Raw genomic sequence first — 22,873 nt, 5'->3', positions numbered from 1 at the left:
TTTTGGTGTTGGCAGTACAACTGTGCCTATTACAATTGACAAGAACATGACCAAAAGGATTCAGCCTCAATCAGTGGTCTTCACTTTCCTACCTTCTGTAGGTGTGATCCTTTACGAGGTCCTAAACCACAGACGTACTGAACCAGTGCCTGAGTATGTGGATGGGTTATTGCTCTGTTTACATCCACACCCACTTCATTCACTCGATTTATGAACTCACAGTAAAGTGCATTCAACAATTCTTCTTTTATTACTTGTTCCTGAGGGGAGAAGAAAAAAGACCATGCAAAAAAGCACTTTAAAAACTTTTTCAATTTAAGTCAGGTTAGAGTGAGCTGAGGGAGGCATGATCCACACAAATGCTTTTCTCTTAGTATCAGAGGGAGGAAAGCTATACATAACTTTGGTATGTAACTCCAAGATTGCTGAATCTTTAACATAAGAGATGATTGAACTACACCAAAATCCAGCTTTTGAAAATCAACAGCATTTTTTCACTTTCATTTACTCTTCTGACAGCATAAGGAGGCAAAACAGAGTATCCAACAGATATGCTCCAATGACATAACATGATCGAAATTGAGGAGTGCAATTTCCAAGTTGTATGAGGACTCACCAAACATTATCACCTGTACGAAATCAAGATCTAGCTCCTTAAATCTATTTAATGCAAGGTAAAAGGCAGTAAAGTTACTTTTCAAACTGTAACAACCAAAGTGAGTATAAATGGTGGAAAATAAAATGACAAGGTAGGTTACCTGCAATGGATGAAATTTGAGACAAAGAATGTCGTCATCTGTGCTGCAAATTTGAGAAAACTCTACTAGTGGATCCTGCACCCGGCGAGCCAATGAGACCGCTTGACGTAGCAATGGTGGATAATCTCTAAAATCATTCTAGTGTACAAGAGAACAAAGTTAAAGAAAGTGTTTTTGTTGAGCATGCATAGCTTTTTCAGCCTTTCAACCTCACTAAATCACACTTGACAGCTACCAGCTGTCTGCCAATGCTTTTCTTTCTTAAGTTGCTCGGAGACCTACAGGAACAAAGCATAAAAAACACTCTTGAATTCCTTTCTCCGAGGGACATCTGGTCTTTACTTGACACAAAATTAGTGCTGCGGAAATCAGGCACTTGGCCAGAAAAAGGGATGGAGGGAAAAAATAATGCCATAAGATTTAAAGCCTATCAGGTCTTTTGATGTGATTATTATTTGAAAAAGAATTGCAATATTGCCTTATCAACAGACCACAACAGTTCAACCAAACTGAACGACTGCCCTTGCTGTACTCAATGACACCATGTGATTACCAGTAGGGGGCACTTTGATTTAGAAAACCCAAATTTCAAGCTTTCCTCTCTGCTCAACATGCAGCAGCTGTGGCTTGACTCGTCAACTTTACAAAATGAAGCTAATCTAGCTCTTGTGATTGTCTCAGACCCCCTGGAAAGCAATTGATAGCTCAACCATTTAAGTTACTTGGCTGCCTTGTGACAAATTTTGCTTAATTCTGGCCTGAAATATTAACTTTGTTGAGATAAAAAAACACAAAGGGCAGCTCTTAAATAACAATCAAAGTACATGGGACGGCACGGGAGCACAGTGGTTAGCACTGGTGCTGCTGCTCGCCAGGGAACCGGGTTCGATTCCGACCTTGGGTGACTGTGTGGAGTTCGTACGTGGGTTTCCTCCGGGTGCTCCGGTTTCCTCCCAAAGTCCAAAGATGTGCAGTTTATGTGGATTGACCATATCTTTTTATTAAAACATTAATAAATATATACAAGGCCAAATAGTACAAACATTAATTTTGTGTTGGAGAAACAGGGTACCCTCCCCTCAATACCAATGTCATGGGGGGGGGGGGGGTGGATACTCTGATTATTAAAACAGTTCACAACACATTTCTACAAAAAAAATGGTAGAAGCACTAAACTTTGCGCTGTAGAGACCAGATACCCTTGCCTCTGTACCAACAGAAGGGAAAGAAAGGGGGGGTGGGGGGGGGGGGTGGGTAGAGAGGGGAAAGGAGGGTGGTGAGGAGGGAGGGAGTCGGAGTGTTGGTGGAGGGAGGTGGGGGTAATAAGGCACTGCCTGAACTATCTACAGAGGCAGAAGAACAAAAGAACCTTCAATTATGATGTGCCAGATTCCGGGAGTCCCCCAGAGGGGATGAGGGGTGACACAGGGTCAGGCACAAGTGAGCCCCGCACCCCGCTACAGAGCGCCTCATGTGCACCCTGCGCTCCCGACACTGGGCGGCTAACAGCCTTCGGACAGTTGCCCTCCGGCTCAGGGGCTGCCTTGATTCCGCCACCGGGATTATTGACAGGCAGGATCTCCTCAGGCTCCTCCCAGGGCCCCGTGCCAGCGGGAGGCAGATGCCTGCTCCGCCCCTGCAGCCTGGTCACCAGGCCCTGAAAATAACTCCGGAAACAGGTCCAGGATTGTGGCAGAGGTGCCCAAAGACAGTGGTTGGGACAGAGTGTCTTCCAAACTGTAACCCGCTAAGAACCTAATAAGCAGGGGATTATCGCTGACCCCCTCCCCTGAGAAATTGAACAAGTCAGTGGTGCTAAATTGTACTGGTTGGAACGGGTCCTCTAGGGTCCCGTCCGACCCCGAAGTACCCTGCTCGGGGGACAGGGGCAGCTTCCTCACTATCCCCTGCCTCTTTTTCTTTCGGGGACTGGGCGTGACATCTATGGAAAAGAATCTGGATTGACACCGTTTGTGGGGGAAGAGGGTCACACACTGGGGAGACATAGATCTCTGGAGGCTCCTCCAGGCTGACTCCTTGACCCTCAATGCTTCTCTCCAGAATTTGTGGCTGGGAGAGAGCACCCTCTGGCTCGAGGTCACGCACCTCACTGCCACCACCCACAGGCGCCTACGCAGAAGTGTCACCGGGCCCAGCATCCGATGGCGAAATGTCACCAGGCTGAGGGTGTTGCTGGGTGATGGTGGGGTGAGACGTAACTGCTGAACCCGAGTCAGTAGCCAGGGGCACTGGGTCAGTCAGGGTCAGAGGGATCTAAACCTGGTCCCTGGCAAATCACAGTAGGGGCTTTTCACAGTAACTTCATTTGAAGCCTACTTGTGACAGTAGGCGATTTTCATTTTCATTCAATCGCCCTGTTGGTCTTTCTCTCAGCCTTCCGGCCACGCGGCTGTCCCCTCACCGACATGCCAGTGGAAGTAGAGGGGGGGGGCGGCGGCACCATCAGCAGCAGCCTTAGAGGTGGGACAATTTTTTCTAATATGCCCCACCTTCATGCAGGCATGCCATCGCACACCACAGGCTTGGAGGGCCGTAGGGCCTGTCTCTGTGCTGTACTTTTCTTTGTTCTTTGTACCACCTGCGGACCAGAAGATGCGGTAGGTTTTGTCCCCCAAAGGTATCCCTTCCAGGACCTCCTCCTGGGCCAGGCAAACAAGGACCTTGCGTCGGAAGGAGAAAATATGCTTGAGAATAGGGTCTTTGGGGCAGAGGGGGAGCAGTACCACCCCGGACCGTACCTCCCCTAGTTGATGGAGGTGGGTGAGGAGGAGGTCCGTGGGAATAAAAAGCTGGACATTAGAGAGGATAACTCTCTCGCCAGTGGCCTCCAGCGGTCCACCGCCAGGTAGATTCCACCCACCCTTTTTCCAGGGCGAGGTGAACCGCCCGCTCGGCTCTCAGAAAGAAGACGGCTTTGCCATACACCTTCGAGGCTGCAACTATGGCCGAAGGGCCAACAACCTCGGCCAAAGCAGACGCAGGCCTCGATTGACATGGTAGGGTGGGCGTAGCACTTCACCCCAAGCTTTTGGGTCATGAAGCGAAACGGTGACCTAACCCCAGGAACAGTGGGGAGGGTGGAGGCCACCACTCTCGCATAGGTGGCTGTAGGGGGGGCCAGCACTTGACCATGCTAAATTGGCCCTTAGTGCCTAAAAGTTGAGAGAGGTCATGGGGATGGGGCGGGGGAGTGGGCCTAGGTGGGGTTGCCCTTTCAGAGGGTTGGTGCAGATCCAATGGGCCGAATGCCATCCTTCTGCATCTGGGAATCCTGTGACTTGGAAGCAAAATCACGTTGTGTACTTCTAGCCAACACGTTTAGTTACTTCAATTGTGATGTTCATCTTTACATATTTCTTACCTCTGACTTTTTACTATTCATGTAGAGAAGAGCTAACTCACTGTCCACCATCTGGACTCCAATGGGTGACATTTGATGCTCCTGCTCTAATTCATGCACTATTCGTTTTATGTCATCTACAACCATAAGTGCATCCCTAACAAGAAAAACAACTATATATTAAACATCTGGTGTATGAAGTGCACATCCTGCCCAAAACATTACTTCTTGCAATGTCTTTATGTGTCAATATTAAAAATTGCAATGTCTTTATAAAAATTTATAAAATAATACACATGGGAATGACTAGACTGTAACTAATACTTCTTCAATCACGTAACTACAGATGGCCAGGTTGAATTATTCACAGATTTGTCTCCTACTTAGATGTTTGGCTTTCCCAATCAACTTATGGAACCTATTCGGTAAGAAACAGTAGCACGTGTGCAGTACATATTTACTGCAGAACACAACTGCTTCAAATCAAGTAGAAATATTTTCACTGCTGATGTACAGTAGATGCAATAATTTTAATATGGAACAAAACATAAGAAATGAATTTTGCTTTGTCAAGCGTCCTTGCAGTTGCTATGAAGTAGGATCTCTTAACTTTAAAGGGCTCTCTGCTTTGTAATAATTCTTACACCTGGCACCGGTGATTTCAGAGAAGATTTCATTGCATCTGTATCATGGTTTAAGTACAAAACCTACTATTTTGCTACAAAATTAATGTTATAAGATTCTCCAAGTCTTGCATAAGTATATTGATGCTGATTTTTACCGAATAGTATTTAAAAATAAATTGCAACGTTGCCTTATCTGTAGATCTGTAATTAATCAACCAAACTGAGGTTTTTTTGTTGTTGTTATGAATTCCAAGTTCCTTAATCAGAGATGTTTAAATTGCAGTGTAGTTGTACATGAAATTTGCCCCTACATATTACCTCCAGAGATGGAATTTTTTGCACTTCCTTCACTATCTGACAAAAAGACAACTAAGTGCTAAGGTTTGTACCAGGCAAAACTGGGATTTTGACTGGAAGCAAAAGAAAGCATTAAAATAAGTCCATCAAAAAAAGGGCTGTTCAAAGTTGATTTGATCATATCTTAAATAAAGCTATCCTGTTGAGTACCAGCAGGTTGTTCGGAAATGGTTCAAAAGTCCAACCTAGCTATTTACGAAATTAACAAATTAGTTCCTTACCTATTTTCTCCACCCACAGCCACAACATGGGGCTTCTTATTTAGAAGAAACTTTTTCAAAGTTTCAATGTCATGTGCCTGTGGACAGGAAGATATATAATTGAGCCACTGCAATTCAATTTACTTTTCTTCATATCTATTTCTCTTTTCTTGCATGTGTGCCAAATATTAGTTTGGCAACAATGGAAGCAGAAATGTTAAAAGCTAACAGCAGTTTGGTAAATGCCAAATTTTAAAAGCAAAGACAAAATAGAAACAGAAAATACTGGAAATGCACAGGTCAGCCAGCAACTGTAAGAGATGGCAGATTATAATATCTCAAATGTGTATAGAATCATAGAATTTACACGGCAGAAGGAGGCCATTCGGCCCATCGAGTCTGCACCAGCCCTTGGAATGAGCACCCTACTTAAGCCCATGTCCACCCTATCCCCGTAAACCAGCAACCCCAACCTAACCTTTTTTTTGGACACTAAGGGCAATTTAGCATGGCCAATCCACCTAACCTGCACATCTTTGGACTGTGGGAGGAAAGCAGAGCACCCAGAAGATACCCACACTAACACAGGGAGAACGTGCAGACTCCGCACAGACAGTGACACAAGCTGGGAATTGAACCGGGAGCTGTGAAGCAACATTGTGCTACCGTGCCACCCTTTTTCAGAGTGGAGTGATAAAAAATAACTAATTACAATTTTCTAATCTTGAGTTCTAAAAAAAAAGTACACAAATAAAAGTGTAAAGTTGTCTTTACTTTTTACTAATACTGACTGATCAGTGCACTTTCAACATTGTGAACTTAAACATAAATGGTTTCAATCTATAAAGTAAGAAATTTATATTTGGGATAGGTTTTCAACATTATTCATTTTTATTTCTGATTTATTTATATAGCAGAATTGCAAAATATTTGACTTGACGGCCAAAGTGGCACAGTAATAGTTAATAACTTGTGCAAAAAGGAGTTACATCCACCACCATACCCACTCTCTCCACTGATGTACCGTGATAGCAGCATGTACCATATACAAGATGCACTGCTGCAACTTGCCAAGCCACCTTTGACAGCATATTCCAAATCTGTGACCTGTACCACTGAAAAGTACAAGGTGCATGGAAACACCACCATGTGCGAGTTTCCCTCCAAGCCACATGCCATCCCGTCTTGAAACGGCATCACTGGATCAAAATCCTGGAACTCCCTTCCTCTCAGCACTGTGGATACATCTGCACCGCATCGACTATCGACTACAGTTCAGGAGGGTGGCTCACCACCACATTCTTGAAAGCAGTTGGGGATGGGCAACAAATGCTGGTCTTGCCAATGACGCCTACATCCCATAAATGAAAAATAAATACATGCATACACAAAATCAATTCTATTGTATAACATAACTAAAATGCTTCTCAGGAAAGAAACCACAAGCAGTTCATTGTGAGTGAGAGACTGGAACAAAGTTTGTTTGTGCCAGGTTAAATTGCAACCATTAATGATCATTGTGCTTCTTAAATAGCAACAGCTTCAAGTTGCCAGTCCACCTAAACCACTTATCTATGATGCTCTCATGGTGTATTCCTAATAAGAATCAAATTTCATTTGTTGATGATTACCAGACCACTAAAACTCCCAAGATCTCACCCCTGCTCCAATATTTCAAGTGCCTCCCTACTTAGTGCATAATTCACATCGATCTCACCTCTGCCCAATCACATTGTCTTAGGTTTCCTGCATTAAATTGAATTTGCCATTTTTCTGTCCATTAATTAAGCTGGTCAGGGCCTTTGCAAACATATGCGTACTGACTTGTGTATTTGCTATTGCCCCCAATTTGGTATCATCTGCAAACATGCACATAATTCCATTCTTAAATCTTGAAAGTTATAAACAATAGTGGCCCCAACAGTACTTAGTACAGACTCACACACTACACTTCAGTCTGTATCAACACACTTGAAGAATTGTTTTTGGAATATTTCAATGGTCAAAATCAACCATTACTTTTTTCTCTCTTTCTTCCTCTCGCCAAGCATTCCTTCGCTTCAAGAAATGAGGCAGACGAAGGAAATCTGTCACTTCACCCTCGCCGCTAACAAGGGAGCAGAAGGCCGGCGTATCCCTAGAAAAAAGGAACATTACATAAAACGTTAGTAATATTTTTGATGGGAGCTACCATAGCTCCAATATACCTGTAATTTATTAAACTGACGACTCATTGTTATATCAGGAAACAGGAATTTCAGGTTATAAAGTATTTAAGTAGATCCCCACGCAGAAAAAAACCTATCCCCAATATAAATTTCTTATTTTATAAATTAAAACCATTTATGTTTACGTTCACAATTTAATTCAATTGATTTTAGAGAAGGAGTCCACTGAAATCAACTGAAAATCAAGCTTTCGCCCTTCATGTTTCAGGGTGGAAGAAGAGGCGGTGCAGAAATGGGCTACTAATATCAGGCAGCATCGGTCCACATTAAGGAAGGGGAATTCAGAAGAGATTGTGGCCACAGAGTGGCACTGGAACACTTCTCTTGCTCACCCTTCACCATGTGATCTTTACTAGTTGCATGCACAAGGCAGCTTTACACCCTTCAAATAGACAATATCTCTAGATTCCAGAAATAGATTTTAAATCACATCATGAACCCAGGCTGCTTAGCTGTTATGTACTTGCTTGGCCATTTCTTCACTCTTAAGCTGAAAAGTGGCTTGGAAAGGACCAGAAACCCACAACTTTTAAGGAGCAACAATGTTTCAGACAGATCTAATTAATATCGCAGAGAGATATAATATTCAAGGTTGAAGTCTACACTATGACATTCCACAGAAAAAAAAATTCTCCACTCCCAAGACAAAAGTTTATTCAGTATTTTAACAGTTGACTGATTCAATACCTGCTTAACTGAATCTTTTAGCAGATCGCATTCCCTCCACTAAAATATCAAGGTGAATTACACAAGTGTGGTAAAGTCCATTTAAAATGTTGTATCTACGTTCTGTACCTATGCTGCCTTTACTGCAGTTTAGGAATACATATGGATCAAACGGAGATATTGAAGGAAATTACAGTAATTTGCAAACTTGTGTTTCTGAATGAAATGTGAACTGAATATATATAGAATTCTGTTGAACAGCAAGGTGCCACAATAACCATGTTAATTTAGACCATTCTTCTTATAGTAAGAAGTCTTACAAGACCAGGTTAAAGTCCAACAGGTTTGTTTCGATGTCACTAGCTTTCCGAACGCTGCTCCTTCCTCAGGTGAATGAAGAGGTATGTTCCAGAATATGTATCTGGAATATGTATGTTCTGGAACATACCTCTTCATTCACCTGAGGAAGGAGCAGCGCTCTGAAAGCTAGTGTCATCAAAACAAACCTGTTGGACTTTAACCTGGTGTTGTAAAACTTCTTACTGTGCTCACCCCAGTCCAACGCCGGCATCTCCACATCATTCTTCTTATATGCATTGCATTTAAAAAATAGGTAATACCTTTGTTTAGAAGCTAAGATTTTCTTGTAGTGATACCTCCACAAGTACTCTTGCATGAAACACAATTGGTATTTTCCATCAATCTCTCAGTATAAATAATTGCTCACTGGAATCGGAAAGTAAATGTTTCCTTACACACATACCTTTCTCCTGAAAATGCCAAGCCTAGCACCCGAACTCCTTTACCCTGATTTTCCTCCATAAAGTCATCATCGTCTTCTTCATTCTGTTGGTCGGGTCGATAAGGTGCGACTTTCAGCCAGTTGTAAAGCTTGCGGCTGCAACACTAGCATAATGATAGCCGAAAATTAGCATTTTAAACAAAGGTAACAAGAACTCAGGTCTTCACATGGCTATCAGTTGGATAACTGAATAAGTCCAGTTGACATTCAAACATTTAAATTCATTCATTCATCAAATTTGTTTTTCTATTTGGAGGGGCTATTTGTGCAATTTTAAAAGAGCACCTGGTAAATCACCTGTATCAATCTTTTCATTTTCCACTCCATTCCTTTTTATGCTTCTTGTGAGACTGAAAATTTACTAACAATCTATGCTGAAATGTCGGTAGTTAGACTTGTGGATGCAGGTCCTTTTAGAAATTAGTTGACTGTGGCCAAGTTCATTTAATGCAGAATAACTGACTGCTTCAGCCTGGCTGGATTCAAATTCAAAAAGTTCCACAAGCGGAGGCACAGTGCTTCAGTTATTAGCATTCAGATCCCCTACCCTAAACCACACATTTAAAAAATCCTACTTTCCTTTTAGACACGCTAATGTTCCTTACATTCACCATCAGATGTACATACACTCCCAACACTGCAGGATATGCAAGCAAGGACTCCTTTTTGGATGTCACTTGAGTCATTGGGTGCCCATATGTACCCCAAAATGAGTGAAAAGCACTTTGGAATTGTGTGACACGTGTGATAGTTGGGCTTTATTAGATATTTAATTACCTAACCAACACCAATAATCAACAAATGCTAAGAAAGATTTAAAGCAAGGTTTAAAAAATTTTATTTTAAAGCTATGCATATATGAAGATACTGCTTTTTTGGATTTTACCACTCTTGTCTCTCTTCCTGCGAATAAACTAAAATAAACATTTAATGGGATAAAGGCAATGTACTTTGATGTTTAGTGCAGATCAATATTTGCTTGATGCGAAAAATAGTCAAATGTAGCAATGCTACAGGGAAGGTGGAAGCCATGACTTATCCTAAATATAGATCATGAGTATGTCCTAAAAGGTTTAACATCCAGAGTAGAAACAATAACTTTTCATTCAATACCTTGCAAAGATAGTCCCTTGTCTCAATTAGCAACTTGCTTTTCAGCTCCTTGGCCATCTGTGGGTAGAGGAACTGGTTCAGCGCTCGTTCAATTGCCATACTGCGCTGTCTGTTCCACTCTTGCACTTGATGGCTGAATTCGTCACGGTAATAAAACTGCTTGATTTCATCAAAATAAGTCTGGTCATTCCCGTAACTAAAAGATGAGAGATACAATCAGATTCATTATCTGGTAAGATATCACACTGCTCACCACGAAAACCAAGGAAAGTTTCTCTGCTTAAGCTGCAATAGTAGGAGCAATCTGGAGTACATTAAATCATTGGCTGGTTTCACAGAGGTAGGAATACAGGGAGCCAAAAAATATTTCCATGATGAGTTTAACAAAACTCTAATAACTACTAAAACCCCCAGGAAACCCCCAACATTTAAATACATTTTTATTTGTTCATAGGATGTGAGCACACTGGCACGGCCAACATTTGTTGCCCATCTCCAATTGCCCTCGTGAAGCTTGTCAGACACCATCAGGATGTTGATGGTGTTCCCATGTCTGTTGCCTTTCTAGATTGTAGGTGTAAGGGATTTGGTAGGTGGCTGATCTGACTATGGCCTCAACCTCACTTTCCTCCACTTGATGAGTGCAGATTGGGGAAATTTTCTTCAGTAAAACTGACAAGGCGGGGAAGACTTTGATCAGCAAAACTGATGAGCGCCAGCCATGGCTGGGTGAGAGGCTGTTTTTCACTGTACTTCTTCCCGGAGAGGGTACTATCACTGCTTGACAGATGATTACCAACTTCTTGGAAGGCATTTCAACTGTCCATCACTGCCAGCCTTTACCATGGCATGAGCGCAGCTTACACAGCTCCACACTGAACCGCTGCCGAGGGATAAGATGGAAAACAATACCACTACCAACAGCACCAGCAGTCGTCTCCTCAGCTCTGTGCCCTTCCACAGGGAAGAGGGGATGGATACAGAGATCCAACTGGAAGGAGTCAAGACTCTCCATCCCCTCCCACAATGGCAGAGAATCCAGTTCTCTTGAAATGTCTGAACCAATGAATCAGGAGGCCCAGGCTCCCGTGGCAGGTCGCTACTGACAGCTATATCCTTCTGGAACAACAACTCCTTCTCAATGGCCTCTTGCCAAGGTTGTGTGCTCTCTCCTCCTGCAAGGAGAGAGATCAGAGCTGTGAGCTCAACTCACTGCAGCCCCATAAATGCCCCCAAAAAAGAGTGAGACTCCTGCAGTCACACCAGGTCACCTCTCCATTCCTGTGGTTGCTGCAGCCTCAAACATTCAATCACTTGTGAGCCTTTGTAACCAACATCATCATCTCGTTAATTTGAAAACCTTCTTTTGACTGATTCATTGCATTATCCCACCCACTCTCCCCGATTATCTGGGAATTGGGAGGTAGGATGGTCATGCCTTGGCTCAGTTAAAGCACCTCTGTAAAGTCCAATTCACCTGTCAACTGGGTCCTGACCCACAAATGGTCCTGCCGTTTGGCCAGTGACTAAGTTGGGGAAATTTCACAGAAAAATGTCAGCAGCCCAGGCAGCAAACAGTTGTCCCACAGACCAGAAAATCAACATGGTCTTTCCTGCTCGATTACTGCCATTGGGAAACCCCAATATCTCTATTAGCATTAACCAAGTCACTTTGCAATTTCACTGCTTTACTGACATGAAGAAGCTTGGGTAACTGGTCGGGACATATTGGATAGAAAAGTAGGAAAATCGAGCTGTATGGGGTTAGAGTTACAGGACTCCCCCCCTCCCCAACACGGGTTTAAGTTGTCCCCATTTTGTTGACGTATATTTGCTACTTCGCAGCTTGCTCTCTCCCAAACATATTAATGTTGTTGCAGATACATTCAAATGCAATAATAAAATATTAAGAAACTTTGCCTTTGTTCAACATCTATTTAACCCTGAACTGAAATAGTGCAACTTCAATTTTTATTACGCCATACGGAAACATTGATCAAATTCATGTTCCTCGTTCCCTTTTATGCTGCTTCCATCAACTTTTTGATTAGGTTGGTTAATTGAAGTTTGATCCACAAAAGTTCTGTGAACTTCCCCGACAGGCTGAAGAGAAATATATTCCATCATACAGAACTAACTTTGTGCCCGAAAGAATATTTTGGTCATCCACTTCCATACCCCTGTTCATTATTTCAGAGGCCTTTAAGTTATTTGGAAGGGGAAAAGGAAGAGGTGGGGAAAGAGGAGATTCCATCATCTTGGAAAATAACCGCCAAGGGATGATATCCCAGATCAATCATCCAAAACTTTAGATATGTTGTACCAACCTGGTCAAAGCCTAAGCACTCAGAGTACATTCATCAGCAATAGAAATCTTATGTAATAAATGTGAATTTACATTGCAAACATCAATTGCACTGCTCCACTGATAAAGCCAGTCTACTGTCTTCACAACACAATAGAAACATAGAACATTACAGCGCAGTACAGGCCCTTCGGCCCTCGACGCTGTGCCGATCTGTGAAACCACTCTAAAGCCCATCTACACTATTCCCTTATCGTCCATATGCCTATCCAATGACCATTTGAATGCCCTTAGTGTTGGCGAGTCCACTACTGTTGCAGGCAGGGCATTCCACACCCTTACTACACTCTGCGTAAAGAACCTACCTCTGATATCTGTTCTATATCTATCTCCCCTCAATTTAAGCTATGTCCCCTCGTGCTGGACATCACCATCCGAGGTAAAAGGCTCTCACTGTCCACCCAATCTAATGCTCTGATCATCTTGTATGCCTCAATTAAGTCACCTCTTAACCTTCTTCTCTCTAACGAAAACAACCTCAAGTCCCTCAGCGGTCCCTCATAAAATCTTCCCTCCATTCCAGGCAACATTCTGGTAAATCCCCTCTGCACCCTTTCCAATGCTTCCACATCCTTCCTATAATGCGGCGACCAGAATTGCACGCAATACTCCAAATGCGGGCGCACCAGAGTTTTGTACAGCTGCAACATGACCTCATGGCTCCGAAACTCAATCCCTCTACCAATAAAAGCTAACACACCGTTCGCCGTCTTAACAACCCTCTCAACGTGGGTGGCAACTTTCAGGGATCTATGTACATGGACACCGAGATCTCTCTGCTCATCCACACTGCCAAGAATCTTACCATTAGCCCAGTACTCTGTCTTCCTGTTATTCCTTCCAAAAGGAATCACCTCACACGTTTCTGCATTAAACTCCATTTGCCACCTCTCAGCCCAGCGCCCACAACTCCACCGACTTTAGTGTCATCTGCAAATTTACTCACCCATCCTTCTACGCCCTCCTCCAGGTCATTTATAAAAATGACAAACAGCAGTGGCCCCAAAACAGATCCTTGTGGTACACCACTAGTAACTGGACTCCAGTCTGAATATTTCCCAACTACCACCCTTTGTCTTCTTCCAGCTAGCCAATTTCTGATCCAAACTGCTAAATCACCCTGGATCCATGCCTCTGTATTTTCTGCAGTAGCCTACCGTGGGGAACCTTATCAAACGCTTTACTGAAATCCATATACACCACATCAACTACTTTACCCTCATCCACCTGTTTGGTCACCTTCTCAAAGAACTCAAAGAAAGGTTCGTGAGGCACGACCTACCCTTCACAAAACCGTGTTGACTATCTCTAATCAAATTATTCCTTTCCAGATGATTATACATCCTATCTCTTATAAACCTTTCCAAGACTTTGCCCACATTTGACTCGATGGGCTGAATGGCCTCCTTCTGCACTGTAAATTCTATGATTCAATGCTGTCCTGTTACTAGTTACAGTTGTCAAAACTGACTAGAGTTACCAGTCCTTCTGTACCATTCATTGTTAGATCAACAGACGTAAGGCTCACTGGTCGATAGTTACCGGGGTTGTCTCTACTCCCCTTCTTGAACAAGGGGACAACATTTGCTATCCTCCAGTCTTCTGGCACTATTCCTGTAGACAAAGATGACTTAAAGATCAAAGCCAAAGACTCAGCAATCTCCTCCCTAGCTTCCCAGAGAATCCTAGGATAAATCCCATTCGGCCCAGGGGACTTACCGATTTTCACACTTTCCAGAATTGCTAACACCTCCTCCTTATGAACCTCAAGCCCTTCTAGTCTAGTAGCCTGAATCTCAGTATTCTCCTCGACAACACTGTCTTTTTCCTGTGTGAATACTGACGAAAAATATTTATTTAGCATCTGCCTATCTCCTCGGACTCCACGCACAACTTCCCACTACTGTCCTTGACTGGCCCTACTCTTACCCTAGTCATTCTTTTATTCCTGACATATCTTTAGAAAGCTTTAGGGTTATCCTTGATCCTACCTGCCAAAGACTTCTCATGTCCCCACCTGGCTCTTCTTAGCTCTCTCTTTAGGTCCTTCCTAGCTAACGTGTAACTCTTGAGTGCCCTAACTGAACCTTCATGTCTCATCTTTACATAAGCCTCCTTCTTCCTCTTGACAAGTGTTTCGACTGCTTTCGTAAACCACGGTTCCCTCGCTTCGACCACTTCCTCCCTGCCCGGCAGGTACATACTTATCAAAACGTAATCAAATTGTGGTCACTATCACCAAAGTGCTCACCTACCTCCAAATCTAACACCTGTCCTGGTTCATTACCCAGTACCAAATCCAATATGGCCTCACCTCTCGTTGGTCTATCTACATACTGTGTCAGGAAACCCTCCTACACACATTGGACTCTAAAGTACTCGAACTATAGCGTTTCCAGTCAATACTTGGAAAGTTAAAGTCCCCCATAACAACTACCCTGTTGCTTTCGCTCCTATCCAGAATCATCTTTGCAATCCTTTCCTCGACATCTCTGGAGCTTTTTGGAGGCCTATAGAAAACCCCTAACAGGGTGACCTCTCCTTTCCTGTTTCTAACCTCAGCCCATACTACCTCAGTAGACGAGTCCTCATCAAACGTCCTGTCTGCCACTGTAATACTGTCCTTGATTAACAATGCCACCCCTCTCCCTCTTTTACCACCTTCCCTGAGCTTACTGAAATATCTAAACCCCGGCACCTGCAACAACCATTCCTGTCCCTGCTCTATTCATGTCTCCGAAATGGCCGCAACATCAAAGTCCCAGGTACCAACCCATGACGCAAGTTCACCCACCTTGTTCCGGATGCTGGCATTGAAGAAGACATACTTTAAACCACCTTCCTGCCTGCCGGTACACTCCTGCAACTTTGAAACCTTACTCATGACCTCACTACTCTCAACCTCCTGTACACTGGAGCTACAATTCAGGTTCCCAACCCCTGCTGAATTAGTTTAAATCCTCCCGAAGCGCATTACCAAATCCCCCCCCAAGATATTGGTACCCCTCTGGTCCAGGTGTAGACCATCCCGTTTGTAGAGGTCCCACCGATCCCAGAATGAGCCCCAATTATCCAGAAATATGAAACCCTCCCTCCTGCACCATCCCTGTAGCCACGTGTTCCAACTCCTCTCTCTCCCTATTCCTCATCTCGCTAGCACGTGGCACGGGTAACTACCCAGAGATAATAACTCTGTTTGTCCTAGATCTAAGTATCCACCCTAGCTCCCTGAATTCCTGCCTTACATCCCTATCCCTTTTCCTACCTATGTCGTTGGTACCTATGTAGACCACGACTTGGGGCTGCTCCCCCTCCCCCTTAAGGATCCCGAAAACACGATCCGAGATAGCACGGGCCCTGGCAGGCAACCCACCAACCGCGAGTCTCTCTCGTTCCCACAGAATCTCCTATCTATCCCCCTAACTATGGAGTCTCCAATGACTAATGCTCTACTCCTCTCCCCCTTCCCTTCTGAGCAACAGGGACAGACTCTGTGCCAGAGCCCTGTACCCCATGGCTTACCCCTGGTAAGTTCCCCCCCCTCCCCCAACAGTATCCAAAGCGGTATACTTGTTACTAAGGGGAACCACCACAGGGGATCCCTGTACTGATTGTTTACTCCCAGCCCCTCTCACCGTCACCCACCTATCTTTATTCTTCGGAGTAACTACATCCCTGAAGCTTCTATCTATGACCACGTTTGCCTTCCGAATGATCCGAAGTTCATCCAGCTCCAGCTCCAGTTCCCTAACGCGGTTTCTGAGGAGCTGGAGATGGGTGCACTTCCCACAGATGAAATCAGCAGGGACACTGACGGCATCCCTCACCTCAAACATTCTGCAGGAGGAACATTGCACTACTTTCCCTGCCATCCCCTCTAGATAAAAAAAGAAAAAGAAAAAAATGAGCTTACCTGTTATTCACTCTACCCCTTATGTTAAAGGAGGTGGAAGGGTGGGGGAACACTACAAGTGCAGTGTCTAGCGTTTAGAAACTGCCCAACTTAAATACAGGTAAAAATAAAACACTTAACCAGCAACCACTGCGCCCCACACAAAAACAGCAATCAGCTGTTATTGGCCTGCGCAAACAATTTAAATCTTTACTACATACCCAGCAGTCACTCTGTCCTCACTCCGACCGGATTCAGCTGGAAACTCCCTACAGCAAGTTTTAAAAAAAAATTTACTCCCCTTCTCAGCAAGCACTCACTCAGCAACATCTGCGCCCCGCACCATAACACCTGAGGGAAAAGAAACGAAAAACTACTCACCAGTCACCAGCCAATCCCTTACCTGCAGGCTGTGACGTCACGGTTCAACTTCTTTCTACTTCTACCTGCCCTCGAGCCTTCCTCTTGATCTTTACAGCGGTTGGGTTTTTTTGGTTAGAGGAGGTGGTAGGGAAGGAAACACTGAAGAAATGTTTCGGATTGAAGTGTCACTTGACAACAGCTCCTCCACAAACCACCTTCAAGTTAGGGTGACCACAATGCACATATGCAAATTTCCCTCACACCAGCCAATCAGCAGCTCCACTCTACTGCCCTCTGCTGGATGTTTGTCTTCACTTGACAACAGCTCCTCCATAAACCACCTTCAAGTTAGGGTGACCACAATGCACATATGCAAATTTCCCCCACAACAGCCAATCAGCATCTCCGCTCTACTGCCCTCATGTAGAGCAGAGTCATGAGAACTTTGAGTTTCCGTGATAACTCACCCATCAACTCCTTTCATATCAATACAGATGTCAATTGCTAGTAAGCCATCGTCTTCAGCAAGGCACATCTTCAGGAACTGATCATCTCTTAATTCTTTGACCGGCTTATTCTTTGCATATTTGAATGAATAAGCAAAATGTGCTTCATCAATATCCTGTAACCACAAAAATGGGTCCAGCATTAGAACCTCATGATACTGTAAATTCTCATTCACAAAATTTGTGCAGATATATTTATTGGGAATGCGAAAGGTTGCTGAAAATTATTTGACTTGATCATCCTATTTGCCCAATTTATTTTAAACACTAATCTCTATTGCACAGGATTTTGACATCTTGTACATCCAAATCTCCGCAGGAATATTATTTAGAATTGCCATCTTTTAGGTTGTGCAGAATGGTTACAGCACAGAAATGGGCCAATTAGCCAGTCAGATCCCTGCAGGCTCTCTACGAGAGTGACTCCACTAGTTCCATGATATTTGTGGCTTTGAATGTTTATTCTACAGGTACATTTCAACTACCACAACAACACCATAAATGTCAATGTTTAGTCATTAACAGTATCTCAGAGGAGCAGCCTGTCATTCAAGTGCTCTCAGAATGTGGGAGCATAGAGTATGACGAGGCTGGAGTGTGATGAGGTACGAATGCTAACTTGGGAATGTGGGTACAGGTGGAATCTCTGGTGAATTTTTCTCAAGATCTAAATTAGATTAGCACTCAGACTGACTTCGAACATAAAAACTGTAAGCTAATTACGGAGCGAAATTAACAAACTGCCTGATAGCAGCTCCTATCTGTCAACTGAAAGTGAATAAGTGTTAAATCACTGTAGCGGGAAGCTGATTTAGCATGGTATGGTGACTTGGTATGTCATCAGCTCTCTATTAAAGTAGGCAGAGTGCGGTGTAGTAGGAGTGGTAACTTGGGAATTTGGTGCAGATAAGGAATGAGGGATATTTGTGCATTGGAAGCAGTGCAGAAAAGGTTCACTAGGTTAATCCCCGGGTCAAAGGGGTTTTCTTATGAGGAAAGGTTGGCACAGTGGTTAGCATTGTTGCCTTTGGCGTTGAGGACCCGAGTTCAATCCCGACCACGGGTCACTGTGTGAAGTTTGCTCATTCTCAGAGTGTCTGCATGGGTTTCACCCCCACAACCCAAAGATGCACAGGTTAGGTGGATTGGCCACGCTAAATTGACCCTTAATTGGAAAAAGATAATCGGGTACACTAAAAAATAAAATAAATAAATAAGGGTCACTCATTTAAGAAGGGGATGAAGAACCATTTCTTCTCAGAGGGATGTTAGTCATTGGAACTCTTTCACAGAGCAGTGGAGGCTGGATCACTGAATATATTCAAGGCTGAGTTAGAAATACTTTTGAACAGCGAGGGATTTAAAGGTTTATAGGGCAGGCAAGAAAGTGGAGTCAAGGCCATAATCAGATCAGCCATGATCATAGAATCACTACAGTGCAGAAGGAGGCCAATCGGCCCATTGAGTTTGCACCAACCCTCTGAAAAAGCAGGCTCTCTAGGCCCATGTCCCCACTCTATCCCCGGAACCCACTTTTCAACATTAAGGGGTAATTTAGCATGACCAATCCACCTAACCTGCACATCTTTGGATTGTGGGAGGAAACCCATGCAGACACGGGGAGAACATACAAACTCCACACAGACAGTGAACCAAGGCTGGAATCAAACCCGGGTCCCTGGCGCCGTGAGGCAGTGCCACCCAATGGTGCTATCGAATGGTGGAGAAGGCTCTATGTCCTACTCCTGTTTCTTATGAATCAACTACACGAGGTGAAGTTAATGTATTTTGTACTTTTGCTAAACGCAAAATAAGACAACATGCATATTTTACTTGGAGAAATCAATTCTCTTGTTATTTCTCAATCTTTTAGTTAATTCTGTTTTAACTCATGATGAGCCAACTTGAATGTCACAAAGTCTCAGGTGTGGGGCAATCATGTGCGTAGCCAATTCTAATGTTTAAAAGCAGAACAAAACCTTGTTGATTGCATTAGCTTCCTCAAGTTGACATGGTGGAAATGAAGACCACTGGTTGTGCCTTGATGGACTTCTAAAAATAAATGATCTGGTTCTGTAAATTACCTTTTTGCCTTTCTTTGCGGGTGTAATATTAACCTTGGCTCTCTCTTGGAAGGTCTGTCTTACAACTTGCTTGACCAATGGTTCTCGGGCAATCTGCATGGCCACCATGTATCGAGACCCTTCCAGAACAGCCTCAGGTGTTGGAAATTGACTGAAATAGGCATACAAATATTATCAGACTGATGTAGGTGCCTAACTTCATATTTGTAAAAGTCACATTTAAAGTTCAGTTTTAATTTAATGAAAATATTCATTTTTTTAGTGCAAGTTTTGAAATAGTATGTTAAACCTCAAAAGGTTTAAATGATGAGATAAAATGTCACGAGTATCGGAAAGACCTAACAGCTAATCTGAACTCGAGCAGTATATGTACCAGTTTTACTGCTAACCTGCAGACATAATCTTTTGCCAGTTCCAGTGGTTCAGCAGGAAACTGTTCTGTCTCATGCCTCTGGTAACTGTCTCGCAGGTTCTCACCAAACTGCTCAGGGGTCAGACCAAACTTCTTTGCAAGCCCATCTATAAAACAGAAAGCCAGCAGGATGAATTAGTAAATCTTACATTCTATTTTCTCGTGCCACATTCTATTTTCTCGTGCCGCAATCATTTCTATCTTGTTTAATTTAAACTAATTGATCTCATGGTGTTTCAAATACAAAGGATGAAATGTAGTCTTTGGCTAATGTAGAATTAGAAGACAGGAACAACTGGACCAAGATTTTAAGATGTAATTCATTCTCCACTTGAATGTCCTACAATCCGAGCATGATTTTTATATTTCCATGATAAATTACTAAGTACACACTGATTACAAGAAATGTTTACAGGGTGCCTTTAATGTAATAAAGATTTTCAAGTTGCTTCACAAGAGCCTTATCAAACAAATTTTGATACCATGCCAGATTAAGGAGATATTATGGCAGGTGACAAGGGTTTGGCCAATGAGGTAGGTTTTGAGCATCTCAAAAGTAGATAATAGATGGGGAGGTTTAGCAAAGGAATTTCAGAAGTTATAGTCATGACAGCTGATGAACAGTTGCCAATGGTGGAGCAATAAAAATTGCCAGTCCAGAATTGGAGGAAAGCAGATGTCCAAGTGTGTTGTAGGGCAGGTTATAGAAATAGGGAGGGGAGAGGCCACAAAAAGATTTCATAGAATTTCATAGAATTTACAGTGCAGAAGGAGGCCATTTGGCCCATCGAGTCTGCACCGGCTCCTGGAAAGAGCACCATACCCAAGGTCAACACCTCCACCCTATCCCTATAACCCAGTAACCCCACCCAACACTAAGGGCAATTTTGAACACTAAGGGCAATTTATCATGGCCAATCCACCTAACCTGCACAGCTTTGGACTGTGGGAGGAAACCGGAGCACCCGGAGGAAACCCATTTCAAAACAAAGCAAATAATTTTAAAATCGAGGCATTGCTTAACTGGGAGCTGATTTGAGTTAATGAGCAATGGGACTTGGTAAGAGTTGACACATGGACAGCAGAGCTTTGAATAACATCAAGTTTATGGAGGGTGGTAGATGCGAGGCTGTCCAGGAGTGTTTTGGAATAGTCAAATATAGAGGTAACAAAGGCATGAATGAGGGAATCAGCAGTAGATAAGCTGGAGCAGGGTCAGAGTGAGGCAATGTTATGGAGGCAATAATAGGCATTCTTGGCATTGATACATGGTAAGAAGTTCATTTTGGAATCAAATATGTCACCAAGACTGCAAAATGTCTAATAAAACCTCAGACAATTGACAAGAAGAGGGGTGGAATGTGTGGCAGTGAGTGAAAACAATGGCTTTGGGTCTTTCCAATATTTATTTGGAGGAAATTTCTGTTGACTCAGTACTGGATGTTGGATAAGCAATCAGATAATTCAGACATCGGAGAGATCAAGAAAGGTGCAGTGAGGTAAAGTTGAGTGTTCCCATCGTATATATGGAAACTGACCATTCTTTTTGATGATGTCACTGAAGGGCATCATGTATTTGAGAAATACCATGGATAGCTCTTTGGGGGACACCATAGGGAATACTGCAGGAGCAAGAAGAAAAGCTATTGCAAATGATTCTAGCTACAACTGGATTGATAAAAAGTAACCAGGACGTGCAGTCAAACCCAGCTGGATGATGGTGGAGAGAGGCATTGGGAGGAAGATGGTATGCATACAACTGTATTGAAGACTGCACACTGGTCAAAAAGAACCAGGAGAGATAGCTTACTGTTGTCAGTCACATAGGATGTTGTCATTGCAAACGGTTCATGTTGCAACTACATCCTGCCCGTAAAGAAGTTGCAAAATCACCACTGACAGCCTTGGCAATGCTGACATAGGAATTTAGGTTGGAGAATACATGTGCATGAAAATAAATTGTTTAATAAATCAATTTGTCTAGATTTATCAAATCAAATGTAACAGTCAAACAGTGAAATTTAGATTCTATCTCACTGACTTCAGTGTGCTCAGTAATTGTATGAAGGGCCAGAGTTTAACTATAACTTGCATCTCCTTTAAATGTCTATTAGTATTCACCTTTTTCCCGTTTTCACTCTTGTCAGCAAACATGGCAGGTACCTGCTGTTTTCCCAATGTACAAATCCAGCATTATGATCATATATGTCACAGAATGGCTGCAGGGCATTCTGGGTTCTGGGGTGGAAAGGTGAACAGCTGGTGGTTGTGGCACACATTGACAAACAGAAACTAAGGGATGAGGACCTGCAACCAAGTACAGGACCTCAAATGTAGTAATCTCAGGATTACTCCCAGTTCCACGCGCTAGAGAGCAGGAATAAGAGGATAGATCAAGTGAATGTGTGGCTGGAGAGATGGTGTCGCCGGGAGGGATTCAAATTCTGGAAGCACTGGGAACGGTTCTGGGGAAGGTGGGACCTCTACAAACTGGGCAGGTTGCACCTGGGCAGAGCTGGGACCAATGTCCTTGCAGGGGCTTTCGCTAGTTCGGTTGGGGAGTAGTTAAACTAGTGTGGCAGGGGGGTTAGGAGCCCAGGAGTAGGATCAAATAGGTCAGATTTAGATCAGGAAAATGGGGGTAGGACATTAGTGATGTGAAAGATGTAATGATAGGCTTGGAATTACAGGAGATGCAAACGTTAACAAGTGTCCAGCAAGGGAAAAAGGTGGGATTGAACTGTTTATACTTCAAAGTAAGGAGTATTACAAACCAGGTAGATGAGTTAAGGGCACAGGTAGATACATGGCAGCAGGATGTCGTTGCTGGAACGGAAACCTGGATCTTTCTCTGTGTTCCACCAGACAACCAGCGGGGGCAAAATTGGCAGCTCATTATCCCTGAATACAGAGTTTCCAGGAAGGATAGAGTGGGAGATTAAAAAAAGGGGAGTAGCACTAATGGTTAAAGAATCAATTTCAATTGTGAGAAGAAATGACATACTAAACGGACTTTAACTAACCCAATATCAACTGGAATTCAAACAATGTAAAGGGAACTGAGGGAGAAAAATTTGTAGTGTGTCCAGGAATTTTTTTTCAACCAATTAGGGACAAACCCAATGAGAGGAGAGTCTTGG

The 22,873-nt window shown here is 43.3% G+C and overlaps 1 protein-coding gene across 1 annotated transcript in view; it reads right to left on the bottom strand.

The window, feature by feature from the left end:
• supt6h (SPT6 homolog, histone chaperone and transcription elongation factor) overlaps positions 1 to 22,873 on the bottom strand; it is a 100,318-nt gene that overhangs the window by 28,364 nt on the left and 49,081 nt on the right. Inside the window, exons 14-23 of the mRNA XM_072469548.1 lie at positions 19,711 to 19,840; positions 19,322 to 19,472; positions 17,199 to 17,353; positions 10,112 to 10,307; positions 8,960 to 9,102; positions 7,322 to 7,439; positions 5,324 to 5,400; positions 4,141 to 4,276; positions 759 to 896; positions 93 to 260 (exon numbers count right to left, since the gene is read on the bottom strand). Coding sequence (XP_072325649.1) covers positions 93 to 260; positions 759 to 896; positions 4,141 to 4,276; positions 5,324 to 5,400; positions 7,322 to 7,439; positions 8,960 to 9,102; positions 10,112 to 10,307; positions 17,199 to 17,353; positions 19,322 to 19,472; positions 19,711 to 19,840 — 1,412 coding nt within the window. The remainder of the gene's footprint in view (positions 1 to 92; positions 261 to 758; positions 897 to 4,140; positions 4,277 to 5,323; positions 5,401 to 7,321; positions 7,440 to 8,959; positions 9,103 to 10,111; positions 10,308 to 17,198; positions 17,354 to 19,321; positions 19,473 to 19,710; positions 19,841 to 22,873) is intronic.

The sequence above is a fragment of the Scyliorhinus torazame genome, chromosome 12 (genome assembly GCF_047496885.1).
Source record: "Scyliorhinus torazame isolate Kashiwa2021f chromosome 12, sScyTor2.1, whole genome shotgun sequence".
NCBI classification, from domain to species: domain Eukaryota; kingdom Metazoa; phylum Chordata; class Chondrichthyes; order Carcharhiniformes; family Scyliorhinidae; genus Scyliorhinus; species Scyliorhinus torazame.
The sequence above is the reverse complement of the archived record's forward strand: the minus strand, read 5'-3'. Positions and strand labels throughout refer to the sequence as shown.